Source organism: Dermacentor andersoni, chromosome 4, assembly GCF_023375885.2.
Source record: "Dermacentor andersoni chromosome 4, qqDerAnde1_hic_scaffold, whole genome shotgun sequence".
In the NCBI taxonomy this organism is placed as follows: domain Eukaryota; kingdom Metazoa; phylum Arthropoda; class Arachnida; order Ixodida; family Ixodidae; genus Dermacentor; species Dermacentor andersoni.
In genome coordinates, this window is record NC_092817.1 from 184,012,570 (window position 1) to 184,032,612 (window position 20,043).

General features: G+C 44.1%; 1 protein-coding gene across 1 annotated transcript in view; it reads right to left on the reverse strand.

The window, feature by feature from the left end:
* Positions 1 to 324: 324 nt before the first annotated feature.
* Positions 325 to 20,043, reverse strand: part of LOC126530499 (lysozyme C-1-like) — a 101,728-nt gene continuing 82,009 nt past the window's right edge. Inside the window, exons 4-5 of the mRNA XM_050177775.3 lie at positions 16,124 to 16,199; positions 325 to 1,840 (exon numbers count right to left, since the gene is read on the reverse strand). Coding sequence (XP_050033732.1) covers positions 1,768 to 1,840; positions 16,124 to 16,199 — 149 coding nt within the window. The 3' untranslated portion in view covers positions 325 to 1,767. The remainder of the gene's footprint in view (positions 1,841 to 16,123; positions 16,200 to 20,043) is intronic.

Sequence of the window (20,043 nt, forward strand, 5' to 3'; positions counted from 1 at the left end):
TCTCTTTTCCTTAACCACCTGACTCGTGGCCGATACGGGCATCAGTCAGTCTGCGAATGCGCCAAAAACATACAGGACAACAACACTGCATTTCAAGTGAACATCAAACTTCATTGCTTATGTAAACATTTGTTCGGTTGTATGACTTCGGTTACTACACAACTGAAGGGAATAAATCGCAGTGGAGCTGCTTAGCGCATTCACTGACTCTGTGATCATGAGCCTGTGTCTTTGTCGACCAAACAGCTGACGTCATAGAAAATTCATCACTAAGAAAAATTTATTTCTAAAACCGAGTAACATATACGTGACAACGCAGCACAATGCAATAATACGTGGTTTAATATCAAAAAAGTGCTTGATATATCAAGACACGAACGTATCTGTTTAAATACAAGCAACAAAGTACACCAGGGGCAAAATTGCATTTGTGTTTTAGTGTAATAATAACCAAAAAGGCACGCCAGCAGACCTATTCAGCGCCAACCAAATAACCTCGCTTCTACCAAGACGCCAACGAACATGCATTTTAAATGTAAAGTTTCGTATCAGTCTTGTGTAAAAACACAGCCCCTTCAGGCGCGATGTATGCATTTGTGAACGCAATTTTGTTCCAGCTATATCCACTCATGGCAAAAAAAGCAACAAGCGTTGACCTTCAGTTCAATAGTACCCCTGCACACTGAGCGTGTCTTCATTTCACTACATTGTAGTTCCGATTGGTATTGGTGATCACTTTGCTACAATCATCATTACGATTAACCAAACGTTAAACGCACGGAATTCCGGTAACAGTGACAAAAGAAAGCTTCTTTTTCTTCTTTGTAATTGCTGCGGCCAATAATTAACTTGTGCTTGAACTTCATGCCTGTGATTCAGTTTTTTTTTTCTATGAGGAAATATGACTCTCCAATAAATATATAGGTAGTCAGAATGGTTCACTAGCAAGTGCACAAGGCAGCATTCTACCCCCGTGTCTTTCTTTCAATGGAATATCCAGCGCATTGCAAATAAGCTGTGTAAACCTGGCATATTTATCCGCAGTCCATTGGTAGTTGGGCGAACAAGGCAACAAGGCAATGCACATTGAAGGGGAACTCACTGAAGGACTTGCGCATAGATTTATGTCACTTAAAGCTGTGCCGAAAGTCGAAACAAGGAAGGAGCGATTGCCGACACTTCTTGCAAAGTTGCATCCACTGCATCCTCTTCCTCTTTCTCCTTTTTGACAGTCTAGCATGAATGTTGCCTGAAGACTGTGGTGCCTCACTCGAAAAGCAAAATGCTGCTTCAAATGTATATTACCCCGGTGCCTCACGTGGATGCTTTATTGTTTGCGATATAGGTTCAGCGTGTGCTAGAATGACTAAAGAAACTGGACACATATACAAACCGCTAGTCTAGCGGACTCTCCAGCATCATTACTATCAGGCCTTGTGTTAAGGTGTCCAAGACTAAGTCTGCTGGGTTCCCTGCAAAATCTGTTTCTAAATATACCAAAGACCGTATAGTGTACGCACCATTCACCCAATATATCATAACTCTAGATCGAGTCTCTGATGTCTGACTCTCTGCGTTGGCAAACATTCAGAGGAATACACATTGTATCGCGCTTAAATGAATTGTGCAGACAAAACTAGGGATGAGTTGGAATGGGTCGATAAGGTCGTGGCGTCTGCACAAGTATTCTTTTTTTGACAGAGTAACAGTTTTTGTTTGAAAAGAAAAGTGTTGTAGCAATCCCAGTAAAAAGAACTAGGTTGATTTTTAGTTCTCGTAGTCGCATCCGTCCAGGAATGGGGACACCTTGCCGTACAGGCACTTCCGCTCCCAGCCGGTCCTGCGTGAAAAGTGAAAATCATGGATGTGTGACTCCTTTAGAGCTTTTGACAAGAGCACAGTGTAACACATCTACGCGGGTGCTGGTGATATCACATTTCGGCCCAATTGAAAATTCGCAACCTTGAAGCTGAAACGTGAAAACGCCCGGAATTTTTTAAAAGGTCCATAAGGCGGGGGTTAAACCTTCGCAAAATGTAGAATATGTGGTAAGTAATGACGACCGACCAATTAAGTCAGCCATAACGACGGAGAAGAAAGAAGGAAAGTCTACCAGAAAGGTGTTCAGTTGGCTAGCATCCACAGGGAAATGTATAGAAAAAGGAGAAATAGAAGTGTCCATGAACACACGACTCTGTCATATCGTCAGAGAAAGGACATGCGGTACAAGAAACAGATTATGTACAAGAAGCATATTGCTTCGTCCGTTCCTTTATATTCTTTCTTAAGGTCTACTAAAATACCGGAAAAGTAAAAGTAACTTCCTAATTACAAGAAGCTGCAAGCTCCGACAACAAAATATGTTACGTTAGACGACAATTTACACCCATTAGAGAACTTCAAATTGGTTTATACCAAGCTGGCTCTTAGATATTACTTCACTTGGATATTGCGCCAAGAAATCGGACAAGACGAGACAAATTGTTGACCATGCTTCTTTGGTCTTGTCCTGATTTTTCGCGCAGTTATCAAGAAGCCAAGCACCTCAAGTTCCTCAAAAATATCAAGCTGGTTTTTTCACAGTGCATAAATTTGCGCAGCACGGTACAGCAGCATGCACCCATATGGTAGACTCATTACTGTGTTCATTAGCGCAGCCTATGGCATGTGGGTGTCTGTAAGCGTCCGTAGAAACACCTACGAAGACTGGGAGCGTACCTTTCCATGGACATGCCACTCGCCCATAACCTGGGATCATCTTCCCTATAACTTACGATCCGGTTGCCGGAGGTCACTTTTGCTGAAGATAATTTAATGCCTGTGCCTCATACGGTTCTTGTGACGATAATCCAAGATGAGCCTGCCATTGCCTGGCAAAAGCTTGTGAACATATTCTCCAAGGAACTAAGCCTATGCAGTTGCCACATAATCCCTTGGAACTAGAGCTGGATTGAACACATATCAGAATGCTATAGAAGCTATCGAATGACATTTAGAGGGCATGTTCAGCATTTGAAACGTGAACTGTGGGTGAAGTTAGAAAATGTGCGACATAAGTACGCCTTGTGGTAGGATATTACCAAATTTTTGCTCATTGTTGTGTGGACTTTTATGTAACATTATACAGTGCGTAGCTCAGAAATTTTTCAATTTATCAGAAAACAACATGGGAGAAATAGTGCGGCCTAAAGCATGTAAAGACGTTTAGAAGTTGTAATTGCCTCGTTGGAGGTGTCACAAAATATCACTGAATATGTCCTGATACGAGATATGTCCAATGCTTTTCGGGGACTAGAGCGTTTCTTGTCTGGGAAATTATAAGCGCCTATATAGGGTGCTTTATATGTGCGCCTTAATTGGAAGCTTTAGCTCGGGGTCTCCTATCGAAATACACGGGAAAGAGCAAGTCGTGTTTCTCGGCAACCACTGCACCGAAATTGATGAGTTTTGTTGCATTAAAGAAGTTCAAATCCAATGAATGTATGAAGCAGTTTTTTGTTTACACCGTCGAGTTATCTATAAATATTGTTGAAAATCGAACATTTTTATAATACAAATGTATAATGTTTACAGCTCTTTAACTCAGACTTAAAAGTCGGATCACAATTCTGTATATCGCTTCTAATAGTGCATCGAAAGGGTAAAACATTTTGTTTTATATGGCTCTTAGATGCCTTACTAATATGTAAGTGGGGCTTTCGCTAAACCCTTAATACGTAAATATATCAGGTAAGATATAAATAAATATGTCAAATTTGTCAGCTTTCTGATGTTCTTACAGTTTACATTTACAGAAGTGTGATATGTTCTTGGTGCAGTGTAAGAATTCGTAAAGTTCGTGCTTTTATTTTTTCAAAACTTAACAAATGTCGCCAATTTTTTTAAAACTCAGGCGCTACATAAAAATTACGCTTCCAACAGTCACTAGAGTATAACTTTATTTATGAGGTGTGACAAATATAATTAAAATCGGCTCATGGGTTATCTCAGAAAACCATATCGGTGTGCACATGTTTTTGAATCAGCGGCATCGGAGTTGGGCCCGAGCTAAAGCTTCCCTTTAAAAGAAACATGCTTCGAGATCGTCAGGGTTGTAATTCTGTTGCAGTCGGCATACAAAACTTCTTCTCAGAGCTTTGAGAACGCTCATTCGAAGGGGTAATTATATCTTATAACCGTTTCTGAAGGCAAATGGCTCAACATTTCAATTTCTACTTAAAACTTTGAATACACGTGCGGGAGACTTAACATCGGTTGTTGAGGGTAACATGACCAGCTAAAGAAGTGCTAATCAAGGAGCCATAATTCGTAGACAACCGCGTGTCTAGTGCTACCGTAGACGACGCAACATCTGTCTATAGCTTCGGCTCTGTGCTTGGTGAGAAACACGCACGACGGCTGCTAAATAATTCTGCGAAAAGATCACAATTCGCATTGCCGGTACAACTCCCGCGCTAGCATATCACCGCGACCTCGGTTTCAAACGTCCCGTCACTTAAATATCAGTTACCCGCCCATGTCGTACAGTGGCTTTGGCGTTACGCTGCTGAGACCGAGGTTGCGGGATCAAATCCCTGCAAATATTCGATCGTTTCGACGGAGCCAAAATGCAAAACACCCGTGTACTGAGTGCGGGTTAAGGAAAACCAGGTAGTCATTATTAATCCCGAGCCCCCTACTGCACCGTGTTTCATAATGAGGCAGTCCTTTTGGCATGTAATACCTCAGAATTTAATTTTAATTTCAATGCCAAGTGTCATTCTACAAGACAGAACAAGTCGCAATCCTGGAGATTATCGTTCTCAGCGAGAACTCTCGGAATATATGGTGGCGTGCACTTTGTATTTGCCGCGACCTGGGAGGAGGCCGGATGTAGACACATGAAAGATCACTTCCGGTGCGCCGCTGATTGGTTTGTCGGTTTCGCTACCACGGTCGCGTGACTGAAAAATCGAGCAGCGAGCGGCTGGTCCAAAATGGTCGCTTTTTGAGAATAGCGGCCAGTTGTGACTGGTCGCTTTGCGATTAACTTGGTCGCCCGACCACTGTCAGTCGCCGGTGTGAATGAGCCTTTACTCTTATGGCACAACATATTTGCTGCACATTGCCATCCGTAAACTACATAAACAGTGCTGCCAATGAACGCAGATTTTTACGCTGTCATTTATGTTCTGCTGAAGATAATGCGCATAAGAAGCAAAAAAAAAAAAAAAAGGAAAGCGAAAAACGACGTATAGAATCGCAGTGAGCTGAACCAGAGATAGTTCTTGCTGTCTAGCTACCCCTACATGCAGGGGCTAGATGATATAAATAGGCAGAGAGAGGGGCACAGGCCAGCCCAATGTTACGCAACCCAGAAGTACGACGAAGAGATCTCAAAGCCCAAAATACATGCCCGCAGACGTTGCTCCTTGAGATTGACACAAAAACTTTACTCGGAATAGATCGGATCCTGTATGGGTTCTTCATACGGTACACAGAATATGTCTCGAAGTATCTATTAATAATTTTTAACGCATCCTTTCAACAGCATACCTTAACCTAGGACTAGCTAATGACTAAGGCAGTGCTTGTCCACGAACCTGGAAGCAAACATATTATTAAAAACTGCCAAGCTTTCTAGATAACATGCACATGCAGTAAGCTGCTAGAACGCATGTTGTCAAAAAGTTCATTTAGTTAGCTTGAAAAGTTAACATCATAATGCCAAAGCATGATGGATTGAAAAGATGACTGCCAGCTATTACCCAGTTAGTGGCGCTAATGTAATTCTATGAACAGTTAAACGAGTGAAGCCAAATTGATAGTACTCGTCTTCACATGTCTGAAGCATTCGATCGCGTTTCTCACTCAGAACTGTCAGGAAAACTTCTGCATCTTGGCATTGATATGACTGCAGTCAAATGGAGTAAATCAGACCTTTCTTACAGAAAACCGTTTGTCAACTTCTATGATGCAAAATTGAGTACTTTCGATATAACGTCGCTGTGCCCCCCCTCGCATATGGGCTCTGTCCTGTTCTATTTTTGTTATAATATGGATACTACAGATTTCGTTTCGCCTAATATATCAGGTCGCTTAATTGCACGCGATTTTCTGATATATTAAAAACAGAATTTTACGAAGATTAGGTTGCAATAACTTTGCCTTTATGCCCAATAAGTGTCTGGGGTGATAATTAGAAAAAGAAAAAATAACTATGACGAGAATTTCAGTGGTAGACTAACTGACAAAGAAATAGTATGTTCTCATTTAATTATCGGAAAACAGGGGGAAGGAGGGAGATGGAAATTCAAGACGATGAGCAAAACAAGAACAAGGTGGTAGCAGGAGCCAACGTTTCGACAAGTAGACCTTTCTTCAAGGCTACATATGCTTTCCTTTCCACAGTATATATAGGTGGGGTTCTTCTAAAGGGGAGAGAGCGTAAGGCGGGTGGATGAGACCACGAGCGAAGGTTTGATAGCGGCGAGGGTTTCGCACTGAGAATAAAGGAGTGCTGTACACAAGGCCATGGACACGGCCGTCTATCAATCACGTGTCAACAGCCGTGTGTCAGTCAGCGTGTCTGGTGGTCGTGGGATACCCTGTCTCTGAAAGAGATTATAGAAGAAGCGGCAGAAACCGGTGCTCCTAAAACAATTTAAAAAATATATATTGAATTGGAATAAATAAATAAACGAAAAAGAAAGAAAAACTAATCCACCAAACTAAGTGTTGTTGCCTATAGCTTGAAACTTAGCATAGCGAATATATTCTAAGGCTTCCTTTGAAACGGATATGCCTATTGGTTGCAATTGTCTTGAACTTATGTATAACGTATGATTCTCTGTATTTTCTTTCTCGTTCAGTACGCAAATTTGACTGTAACATATAGAGTTTAAATTTATTAAAGTTATAACTTGGTTGGCTGAAATGGTCGTCGACGCCTTTGTCCGCGCGATGTCCGTTTAATCTGACGTCCTGTTTCACCGATATATTGCTTCTTACAGAAAGAACACTCAAGCATATAAATCACATCCGAAATTGGACAAGGGAAGCTAGGTTTGACTTCTTGTGTATAGCAATTTGCGGTGCTGTTAATTTTAATGTCACTACGAATATGCTTGCAGGTATTGCATCTGGTGCGACAACGTGTTTTTATTACGAGTGAATGATGTTGACTGACTTTTGCGCGCGCTAACCTGACGTTAATGTTCCTGTTGCGGAGTAGGTAACCCTTGGTACGTCCGCGAACGCTTTTCTCAGGCGCTCGTTACTTGATAACATTGGGTGGTATTTTTTTAGGATGTTGTTTATGTTTGGCAGTGCATTAGAATATTTTGTTATGAAGACTAGCGGTCTGTCAGATATTGGTGTAGGCTGTTTTTTCGCTAATTGCAACTGTCTCTCCAATCTTGACGCGACATCATAAGCCCTATAGAGAGCAACTCGTGGATAGTTTCTTTCTGCTCGCGTTGTTTTAAAGTTATTGAGGTGGTGGATATAACCGTGGTCTTCGCTGCAGATTCTTCGACTTCGTTTGGCTTGTCCGACAAAAATTGCTTGCTTGCAGTGTCGCGGGTGATGACTGTTGTAGTCTAAATATTGCTGGCTATCCGTAGGCTTCCGGTAAAGTGTTGTTCTCAGTTTTCCGTTTTCTATGTAGACCGTCGTGTCGAGGAAGTTGATCTGACTAGGAGAGTGGTGAGCAGTAAATTTAATACTCGGGTGAAAGCGATTGAAATGGTTAATTAGGTCGGTTAATGACCTTGTACCGTGTTCCCATATCATAAGTATGTCGTCAATGTAACGAAGATAGGTGTGGGGTATTAAAGGGCAGGATTTCAACATGTCTGCTTCAAGCTGTCCCATGAAAATGTTCGCACACGTGGGAGCGAATGGTGTTCTCATGCTAGTGCCGAAAGCTTGCAGGTAGTGAATGGAATCGGATTCGAAACAGTTGATCGTGAGACACCTAAGAAGCGACAGGCACACTTCTGGAGCGTGCGCTTCGGAATTGATTGCGAGGGACTTCGAAACGGCTTCAATTCCTTCACTCATGGGTATGTTGGCGTAAAGGGCAGAAACATCCAAAGGGACTAGAATAGTGCGGTCGGAAAGGATTTGGTTGTCGTTCATGCCGTCGATAATTCCAACGAAGTGCGGCGTGTATTGAACAAAAGATGGGAGAGTGGTGGGGATATTTGACAGGTGGTGTTTTAAGAATTTAGATAGTGACTCGGTAGGTGTGCTGTTATTAGGCACAATAGGTGGACCTGGGATTTATGCTGGGAATATTTTTTCGACGTGAACTTTATGTACTTTAGGAAGAAGATAAAAGCATTCTGCTTTTTGGTTCTTGGGCATCATGAAGTTATATTCAGGCTGGGTGACTAGTTCCCTGGACAGGAGCTCCGCTATTCTGTTTTTCACAGTATTGCTGTAGTCTTGAAGTTGGTTTAGAGTAGAGTTTTCTGTAATGGGTGTGGTTGCTAAGTTGTTTGGAGGCCTCATTCTTGTACGTTTTTATAGGCCACATTACGATGCTGCCGCCTATGTCTGCTGGTTTTATTACAATATCATTCCTTTCCGCGAGCTCTTTAAGAATTTGGTGCTGAGCGGGTGACAAATTTTTGCGTTTCCGGCAATGGCGCGCTGACTCTAGAATTTCCTTTTAGATCAGCTTTATGTATAAATCAAGTCTGGGCAGTGTTCAGCTTCCGGTGTCCACGTGCTAAGTGGTCTAAGAGAGTCTCTATCTTGATTTTCTACCTGTGGCCTATCGAAAAAAAAACTCCTTGATGCGCATGCGTCTTGAAAACTCTGTTATATTTTTGTGGAGTTCGTATTCGTTTACTGCGTTGTTCGTCGAACAAAACGTAAGACCACGTTTTAGGGGATCAACTTTCTCGGGGCTTACACTCTGAGATATGTCTACTACGCTGCTGCAGTGCTCTGGATGCTCTCCTGTAGGACTATCGATGCAGCCATGTGCTGTAGGGGTTACATTAGTTTTCTTGGGTTGATCTGCAGCTCTAATACTTTTGTGCTGGTATGTATCCAGTAGACGTTGCCAGGTGAACCTGGCAACGTTTAACGCAAGAACATTATCTAGTGAGGCGAGTCTAGCAGTGCTATTGGAAGAATTAGAGGGCAGTAAATGGGATATAATAGGGCTCAGTGAAGTTAGGAGGCCAAAAGAAGCATATACAGTGTTAAGGAGCGGGCACGTCCTGTGCTACCGGGGCTTAGCGGAGAGACGAGAACTAGGAGTCGGATTCCTGATTAATAAGAATATAGCTGGTAACATACAGGAATTCTATAGCATTAACGAGAGGGTGGCATGTCTTGTTGTGAAACTTAATAAGAGGTACAAAATGAAGGTTGTACAGGTCTACGCCCCTACATCCAGTCATGATGACCAGGAAGTCGAAAGCTTCTACGAAGACGTGGAATCGGCGATGGGTAGAGTGAAAACAAAATACACTATACTGATGGGCGATTTCAATGCCAAGGTAGGCAAGAAGCATGCTGGAGACAAGGCAGTGGGGGAATATGGCATAGGCACTAGGAATAGCAGGGGGGAGGTATTAGTAGAGTTTGCAGAACAGAATAATATGAGGATAATGAATACCTTCTTCCGCAAGCGGAATAACCGAAAGTGGACATGGAGGAGCCCGAACGGCGAGACTAGAAATGAAATAGATTTCATACTCTGCGCTAACCCTGGCATCATACAAGATGTGGACGTGCTCGGTAAGGTGCGCTGCAGTGACCACAGGATGGTAAGAACTCGAATTAGCCTAGACCTGAGGAGGGAACGGAGGAAACTGGTACATAAGAAGCCGATCAATGAGTTAGCGCTAAGAGGGAAAATAGAGGAATTCCAGATCAAGCTACAGAACAGGTATTCGGCTTTAAGCCACGAAGAGGATCTTAGTGTTGAAGCAATGAACGACAATCTTGTGGGCATCATTAAGGAGTGTGCAATAGAAGTCGGTGGTAACTGCGTTAGACAGGATACCAGTAAGCTATCGCAGGAGACGAAAGATCTGATCAAGAAACGCCAATGTATGAAAGCCTCTAACCCTACAGCTAGAATAGAACTGGCAGAACTTTCGAAGTTAATCAACAAGCGTAAGACAGCTGACATAAGGAAGTATAACATGGATAGAATTGAACAAGCTCTCAGGAACGGAGGAAGCCTAAAAGCAGTGAAGAAGAAACTAGGAATTGGCAAGAATCAGATGTATGCGCTAAGAGACAAAGCCGGCAATATCATTACTAATATGGATGAGATCGTTCAAGTGGCTGAGGAGTTCTATAGAGATTTATACAGTACGAGTGGCACCCACGATGATAATGGAAGAGAGAATAATCTAGAGGAATTCGATATCCCAGAAGTAACGCCGGAAGAAGTAAAGAAAGCCTTGGGAGCTATGCAAAGGGGGAAGGCAGCTGGGGAGGATCAGGTAACAGCAGATTTGCTGAAGGATGGTGGGCAGATTGTTCTAGAAAAACTGGCCAGCCTCTATACGCAATGCCTCAAGACCTCGAGCGTACCGGAATCTTGGAAGAACGCTAACATAATTTTAATCCATAAGAAAGGCGACGCCAAAGACTTGAAAAATTATAGACCGATCAGCTTACTGTCCGTTGCCTACAAAGTATTTACTAAGGTAATTGCAAATAGAATCCGGAACACCTTAGACTTCCGTCAACCAAAGGACCAGGCAGGATTCCGTAAAGGCTACTCAACAATAGATCATATTCACACTATCAATCAGGTGATAGAGAAATGTGCGGAATATAACCAACCATTATATATAGCTTTCATTGATTACGAGAAAGCGTTTGATTCAGTCGAAACCTCAGCAGTCATGGAGGCATTGCGGAATCAGGGTGTAGACGAGCCGTATGTAAAAATACTGAAAGATATCTATAGCGGCTCCACAGCCACTGTACTCCTCCATAAAGAAAGCAACAAAATCCCAATAAAGAAAGGCGTCAGGCAGGGAGATACGATCTCTCCAATGCTATTCACAGCGTGTTTACAGGAGGTATTCAGAGACCTGGATTGGGAAGAATTGGGGATAAGAGTAAATGGAGAATACCTTAGTAACTTGCGCTTCGCTGATGATATTGCCTTGCTTAGTAACTCAGGGGACCAACTGCAATGCATGCTCACTGATCTGGAGAGGCAGAGCAGAAGGGTGGGACTAAAAATGAATCTGCAGAAAACTAAAGTAATGTTTAACAGTCTCGGAAGGGAACAGCAGTTTACGATAGGTAGCGAGGCACTGGAAGTGGTAAGAGAATACATCTACTTAGGACAGGTAGTGACTGCTGATCCAGATCATGGGAGTGAAATAATCAGAAGAATAAGAATGGGCTGGGGTGCGTTTGGCAGGCATTCGCAGATCATGAACAGCAGGTTGCCATTATCCCTCAAGAGAAAAGTGTATAACAGCTGTGTCTTACCAGTACTCACGTACGGGGCAGAAACCTGGAGGCTTACGAAAAGGGTTCTACTTAAATTGAGGACGACGCAACGAGCTATGGAAAGAAAAATGATAGGTGTAACGTTAAGGGATAAGAAAAGAGCAGATTGGGTGAGGGAACAAACGCGCGTTAATGACATCTTAGTTGAAATCAAGAAAAAGAAATGGGCATGGGCAGGTCATGTAATGAGGAGGGAAGATAACCGATGGTCATTAAGGGTTACGGACTGGATTCCGAGGGAAGGGAAGCGTAGCAGGGGGCGACAGAAAGTTAGGTGGGCAGATGAGATTAGGAAGTTTGGAGGGTCAACATGGCCACAATTAGTACATGACCGGGGTAGTTGGAGAAGTATGGGAGAGGCCTTTGCCCTGCAGTGGGCGTAATCAGGCTGATGATGATGATGATGATGTATCCAGTAATTTTTCTTTTTTTCTTTTCTTTATTTATTCCATTTCAATATTTTCTTCAATTTTTTTTACGAGCACCGGTTTCTGCCGCTCCTTCTATTACCTCTTTCAGAGACGATAGCCCACGACCACAAGACAGGCCGGCTGAAACATGGCCGTTGACACGTGATTGATAGACGGCCGTGTCCCTGGCCTTGTGCGCCGCACTCCTTTATCCTCAATTCGACGCGCTCACCGCTAACACACCTTTGCTCGTTACCGCATCCACCCGCCTTACACCCTCTCCCCTTTAGAAGAACCCCCCTATATATACTGTGGCGAAGAAAGCCACAGTATATATAGCCACCACAACCACAACTTTAGGCTGCGTGGCGACGGATGCGTAAGTGGCGCGGCGACAGGGTACTTCTGATGCTGCATTCGTTGAGCCTCAGCAACTTGCTCTTCAATAACCCGCCGAATCGTAGAGGCGAGCGGTGTAGGAGGGTGTGACGGCCGCGGCTGCTGTTGGGGTAGCTAAGCGAACGGCAGTAGGGAAAGCTGACGTGCAATTTCCTCTCGCACGAAAGCTTGGATTTGTGTGAGCAGGGGGGGGAGCGATCAAGGAAGACTGTCATGGAAGAGAGGGCCTCGTCAGCCAGTGAGGGGCGCTTGGTCAAATCGCGCTGCCTCCTCAACTCGTCGTAGCTATGGCACAAGTTTATGAGCTCTGCTACGGTGCGCGGACTCTTGGCCACATGGAAAATGTCATCGGCGATGCCCTTCAAAATGTACTTCAATTTTTCATTTTCGGGCATAGAAGCATCCACACGTTTGCATAGGTCTAGAACCTCTTCAATGTAACAGGTGAATGTTTCACCGGGTTGTTGCGCTCGCTCTCGTAACCGCTGCTCGGCGCGCAACTTGTGAACGGCGGGGCGACCGAAAACTTCAGCGAAACTGGCTTTGAACGCGGAGCAGGACTGAAAGTCGGCTTCATGATTTTTAAACCGCAGGTGAGCCACTCCCGCAAGGTAGAAGATGACGGCATTTCACTTGGTGGTATCGTCCCATCGATTGTGCAAGCTCACCCATTCGTATGTAGACAATCAGTCATTGACGTCCTGCTCATCCGTACCGCTGAAAACCGCTGGATGGCGTTGAGGGACAGCGCCAGAGCAGGCAACGGAGGGTGGCGGCGACGTCGGCTGGGGAGAGTCAGGCAAGACGGGAGGCAGAGTCCGAGACCGGAGTTCCAGGGTATAGATGTTCTTCAATACCCAGCACTTCCACCAATTGTAATGGAGTGTATTGAACAGTTCCGTTGGTAGCGTCTGTTCGTAAACGAGAAGGCAAGTCACGCAGAGCAGGAACAGTTGGTTGCCCGAACGGCTCACGCTCGTGCTAAGCACTGGCGATCCGGCTGGCCTACTGGTTCCACTGCAGGCATGGAACAGACGATCTGGCTGGCCTTGTCCTTGTGCTCTTCTTCTTCATTATATACATTTCATCTATACGTCATATTAAGTTTGATTACGACTACTGCTACCCTCTCAAAATTGCTGCATAATTCGTCAATGTTGCCTGCTATGTCCCTATGGATAAGGAATCCCACCCCGTATTGCTTCTTATATGGGAGACCTCTATAGCAGAGGACATGGCCGGTATTCAATAATGTATAAGCCTTACCAGTTCTCCTAATCTCACTCAGGCCGATGATATCTGAAACAATGTCTGATAGTTCCTCAAAGAGTCCTGCTAAGCAAGCTTCGCACGACAGAGCTCGACTCTTAAATGTTCACAGGGTCAGTTTCCATTGGCGGCCTCTCCGGACCCAGAGATTCTTAGCACCCTCTGCTGCGTTACAGGTCTGACCGCCGCCTTGGTCAGGTGCTCAGCAGCTGCTGGGGACTGAAGGCCATGGTTAAGTACTTGAGTGTTACTATACCAGATAACATCAAGTGGAATAGTCACATTCAAAATTACAAGGACTCTTAAGATCTCTCTCAGGAGGTGAACGGCGAAAGCCTACTCTTCTCCCTCTTATCATCTGCCTCTTTCTCTTTGCCTTCTCTTTATATTCTTTCTTTTAGTCGTTACCGCTCACTACTAAGCATGTTTAGTCATTTGTAATCAATTGTGGTCATTAGAAGCCGTCTTTAGACATGTAGGTTTTATCGTTGTCATTAGTAGTCATTACAAGTCACTTCAGCCATTATTAGTCATTACTGGTCATTACTGAACATTTTACTTATTTCTAATGTATTGAAGTCCGTACAATTCGTCGTTAGACACATTGGCCATATTGTAGTCATCAGTAAAAATTACAAGTCATTTCAGTCATTATTAGTCATTACTGGTCATTGCTAAGCATTTTAGTCATTCGTAATCAGTTGTAGGCCTTACAAGCCGTAGTTAGACATGTTGGTCATTTCATAGTCATTAATAGCCGTTACAACTCATTTCAGTCATTATTAGTCATTACTGCTCACTAGTAAGCATTTTTGGTCAATTGTATTCAATTGTGGTCATTACAAACGGTTGTTAGACATATTGGTCATTTCGGAGTCGTTAGTAGTCATTATTAACCATTACTAATCATTATTAACCTATACGAATCTCTATTATAATGTTATAATTCACTAGCTGTCACTATCGACCCTTTTTCATTATTTAATCTGTCTTTAATCTGTCTTCATATGGCGTAATGACGCTTCGGCGGACACACCGGCGGTCAGAGTATGCTGACACAAACTTCACCATGAGCCTAGGAAGGCTCTCGCCTTAAAACTTAAGCAGCAAAGCAGAAAATGAATCACCTTTCTCGGAAAGAAAATTATTCCTTGTACCCACTAAAGCCAAATTAACGGCTTATTTAACCATTGTCAGGCCAACGTATGGATACGCATGCGGGATCTGCACAGGCCATCTCAGATTGATAAATTAGAAAAGGTGCAAACGAGAGCAGCGTGATATATTTTATCAAGGTGCTGAATTTCGGTCTCCGTAAGTGAGATGTTGGCCGAGCTAAACGTGCCTCTACTTTAAGGTAAGAGAAAAGGAGCAAAGTTCAAATTTTGAGTTTTTTCATAATGGCCCTTTCAATTTAAATGCAAGCGTCGTTCACCTGGAACCCTTGCTCGTACAAACGAAAAATACATACCCATGGTACGAAGAATTAAGTACTTTTAAGTACTCATTCTCTTCAAGGATCACATAAGAGGGGAATACATTGCCATGTCGTGTAGTACATACTCCCTAGGTCATTTTGAAGAAATATTGCTCAGGTAATTTTCTGTTCGTAAATAGCCCTGTGTTGATTCTACTTTGCTGGTTTTCGTGTGTGTACTGCATCTCTGGTACATGCTTGGTCGGCACGCAACGTTGCCGTGTGTCTTTGGGTGTATTTGCGGGCCTCTTTCACGCTCGGAAAGACACTTTTATTTACCGCGTAGTGAGCAACAGAAAGCTGTATCGGAAATTCTTAATGTAGCTGTACAATGTTTTCATTGAAATTTTTCATCTAATTACAACATTTGAGAAGTTAATAAAGTAATTAAGATTAATTATGTAAGTAAGCCGAATGCAAAAATAATCTCTGTATCTCCAAGCGACGGCAAACATTACCTTGGTTCTGCCGAGCTACGTCGCATTTACATATTTTTAAAGCTTCGTGCATATATAGTTGGGACAGCCTGTATATTATTTCTTATGAAATGTAAAGCTTCTTCTGCCATGTATGAAAAGTTGTACGTAGGTACACTTCCGTATGTTGCTTTTTTTTCCTGCTTTTCAATGGCCCGACAGGGCTTATAGTACAAATATCTATAAAGACATTAAATACAATTAAAAATTTGGAGCATCACGCGCACAGATTAGCCTTCTGGGGAGAGTTTCTTCGGTAACCCCGGACTAGAGTAACCCCGGACTAGAAATTACTGCTGATATATTCGACGATAAGCAGAGAAAATCACGTCTGCTAATGAACTCAGCAAATTTATGAAGAATTTGAGTATAAAATGAATTATTAGCTCACTGCTACGTGGACAAAACAAATGTTGGAGCCGCCAAGCACGCCACAAAGCGGAATAAACAAGATTTCACACTCTAGCTGCAAGAATTAAGACTGCGAACACTGGGCGTTTACGTGCACCTCGATCAAATCAATCAGGCAACAAGGAACTTTAACAAAGTGACTGTTCCGAAACTGCTCAGAGAAAACGCAGATATCCGGCACACATTCATTTACTCACCAGTACTTGAAGCCCCACAGGTGACGGACCAGCGCTGCGCAGCGGATATCGTCTTCAAGGTTTTCATCCAAGAATGCTGGAATGAAACAGCGGGCTTCTGTAACTTGCACTTAAAATTGAATCGATGCCGTCAAACATGAAAGCAACATTTTGTGAGGTATTATTCTCGCGCAGTTTAGCCCGTGTGCGGCCATCTCGGTGACAAAGTATTGCGTATGCGCAGTAAAGTGACACTAGGACAGCGCCAGCAACGTATAGTTGCATAATCACACAGCGCCAACGACCTATACATGCCTGAAGGTGACGACCGGAAGCGCGACGGTGTGCCTGAGACTTTTCCCCGCTCGCATTGATACCTAGTTGCCGCCCAGCCACGGACATTCATGCGCATGCTCGACCGGGTGGAACAATGCCTCGACCAGCTTCCGCAAGGCTCACTACCACCGTGACTGCTTCGTTCACTTGGTCAAAGAGTGCACTGAGAAAGCCTGGCAACATGAACGGTCCCCCCCCCCCCCCCCCCAAGCGCACAGGTCTACATGCAGCACAGTCTCTGCGCAGAGATTGAAGCAGCGGGCAAATCAGCGAGTAGGACAGGCACCTAAGTACAGAAAGTCTGGGTCATGAAGTTCCGCATTCAGGAACCTGCAGGGCATCGAGAGTTGCAAAATCCAATGGGACGACGCAGTGCGCAAGCAGCGCCGTTTTGGTTCCAGTGACATTAAAAGGTTTTTAACCCCCTGTTATAGAAGTAACCTAAATAAAAGGGAGGTAAATTTGCACCACCAGAGGTATGGAAGGCTAAAATCAATAAAAAGTAAATGAAGAGGTGCTAAAACAATCAATGAGAATTTAGAAAAGTGCCTTTTGAGAAAAGCCAAATTCATACTGCTGAAGTATTCTTCGAAAACTCTATTTTCGCTAGTTTCGCGATAAGAGGGCGTCCTCTAGAAAATAAAGGCCAAGTTTCTTTCTTTAATTTCGTAACGTATTCCTAGCTCCGGTAAGTCGGAGTGACGTAAATGATTTCAATATATTTTCTAGTATTATGGTCGTTGTAGCTCAGTAAATGTTGTTCAAACTTCCTAAGCTCAGACTCCTGCTCTACCAGAATACCACGTCATTCAGCTTTCCTAAAGGATATCTTGCAGGACGGTTACGAATGTGTAATGCGAACGTTTAAACGTTAGGGAGGCTGCGGTGTAGGCTAGGCGTTTGCGCTCCTGATCTCGAGCTCACCGAGCCACTTGGTGGTCTCAAGGTTCTCCCTCTTGCATGACAATTCAGTCTAAATAATGTTTTACAACATTCTCCTTCAAGCTACTACGCTTCTCTCCAACGCTCGAGCACACGCCGGCTTTCTAAACATACACTGTCGCAGCCGAAGGTGGCGTGACTACGACGGCATGACAATGGACATAAAATAGTAAAATGATAAGGATAGTATAACGACAGCAATGGCAATACAAAAGCATGGCGTCAATGCGATAACCATGAGTGTATGGAAATAGCGTGACGACAAGAATGGTATGACGAGAATCAGATGGTGAAAGTGGAATTCAGACAATTGAACGATGACGACGCTACCATGACGACGGTGCGACCACAAATGCATGACGACGATGACATTGTATTGGTGTCATAATCACGAGTGAAGGGGGATATCGTAATCGCGATTGAATGGCAAAGAAGAAATGACGTCGATGGAGCGACGACGGCACGACCACAATGATATGACGGCGAATGACCGACGATGATGACGTGAGATGGTACAACGGCGACCGCTTGACAATGACAGCCTTACGATGACGGCGTGACAGCATGCCCAGTGGCACATATTCCAGTGGCATTTATCCAATCGAACTGCAAACTCCACTATCTCCGGTATCGGCGTACCATTGTAGAAAGCCCCTACGGCGCAAAACTGAGCAAGAACTTAAGAAAAGCCAACGCTTACTAAATAAACTAAGTCTGAGCAGACTCCATCAGAATCCAAGATGTTACGGCAAGCTATTACGGAAACTTCAAAAGCAGCGTCACAAACCCTCTTTTTTAAAAATTTAATGGGTGAAATGAAAACATCAAACTAACTAGAATGCGATGAGCAAACCGACAACAGGGTTTAAACAGGAGCCAACGTTTCGATAAATGAACTTGTCTTCTTCAAGGCGACATATGCTTTCCTCGCCACAGTATATATAGGTAGGGTTCTTGTAAAGAGGAGAGAGCGTAAGGTTGGCGGGCGCGGCGACGAGCGAATGTGTGTTAGCGGCGAGGATGTTCAATTCAGAATAAGGGAGTGCTGTGCACAAGGCCAGGGACACAGCCGTCTGTCAACCGCGTGTGAACGGCTAGAATGCGCTAAGCTGAATTCGAATTATTGTAGTCTTTTTAGTGTGCTTTTGTGTGGCTTTACTTTCTGCGGAAACAAGATATTATTCCTGATGTCCTGCTTCGCTGTTGCTTATAACATCGCAAAGATATACCTCAGCCGCATGGACCGTATTTTCCTCTGCGCTGAATGCACAATTTAAGCAATTTACACATAAGAAACAGTACACCTGCTAGACCAATAGCGTTCGCTTTCAAAGCAACGATGTCTATACGTAAGCATTATGCATTCTGCCAAGAAGTTCACAACCACATGACAAACGTAATTTTTTTGCGGACCATTTTTGTGTACTAAACAGGCCTGATTGAAAGTGTTGTATCGTAAGGTGCAAGGTAGCTGGGTCAGGTGGCCAGACGCAACGAGCCACACTCGGGGGCCCTCCGTTCCAGAAGAACAACCACCACTCCAATCGTCTGCGATCACATCTCTCACTTCTCTCTACGTGCTCCTTCACGGCACCAGCCTTTCTATTGCCACTATGACGTCATGTATGACGTAACAACAAAACCAAAACTAGGAACGAAACCAACTGCACAACAACACAACACACACCTTCCCTTAAAAGAAAAAAAGAAGAAACAAGGAAACAGAAAAACACTTCACAGAGACAGTCTAAGAGGTCGCAAAGTCACTCAGCCATGCTGGAGGTCGGCGGATTCTAGTTCTGCGCTCCGACTGTGCTGTAGCACTCCTGCATGTCGATGGGGACTCTAGTTGATGCTCCTCTTCTCTTTGCTCGTTTTCTGCTTGACCTTTTCGTTCGGTGGTGTCGAGAAGGCCAGGGTGCTCAGCTGGCATAGTTTGAGGCTCGGAAACAACAGGAAAACTGGCATACCAGTCGCCAGCCACAGGAGCAGCTGTTGTCAACGGTGAGCCTCCTTGACGACCCGTGTACGGCACCTTAGACAGCCTCTCGGCATTCCATGTGTTGTTGTCTTCCAGGGTGAAAGCACTATTTCCCTTTTTACCCACTATCTTCAGGGGTTCGCTGTAGGACAAATCGCCTTTCCTCGCAACATGAGGATCTCTCACCCTCACGAAGTCACCCGTACGGAACGTTGGCACTTTCGCCCCTCTTTTTCGATCTGTATACTCCTTGCTGCTCATTTGTTTATCTCTCACCCTCTTCCGTAACGGGGCAATTTCTGGTGCCGGCTTGTAAAAGAAACCTGGGCCTGGGGATAAGCCCACTATGTCTAACATGGTGAGTGGAGTGCGTCCATGCAAGAGTACAGCTAGTGGAACGCCCGTTGTTGCATGTGGTGTACTGCGATAAACCGCCAGGTACTCCAGTACTGCTGTCTCAATAGGCCGATGTTCCAAAACTGCAAGCTGCACGTAGTCTTTCAAGACCCTGTTGAAACGTTCCACCTGTCCGTTATTTTGAGGATGATAAATCGATGAGCAGGAGGGTTTAATTCCGCGCTTTCGGAGAAAATCCTCGAACAGGGTAGACTTCAGTTGCGGTCCATGATCTGTTAATATCTCATCTGGGTACCCCTCTCTGCGGAACACTGTTGTCAAGAAT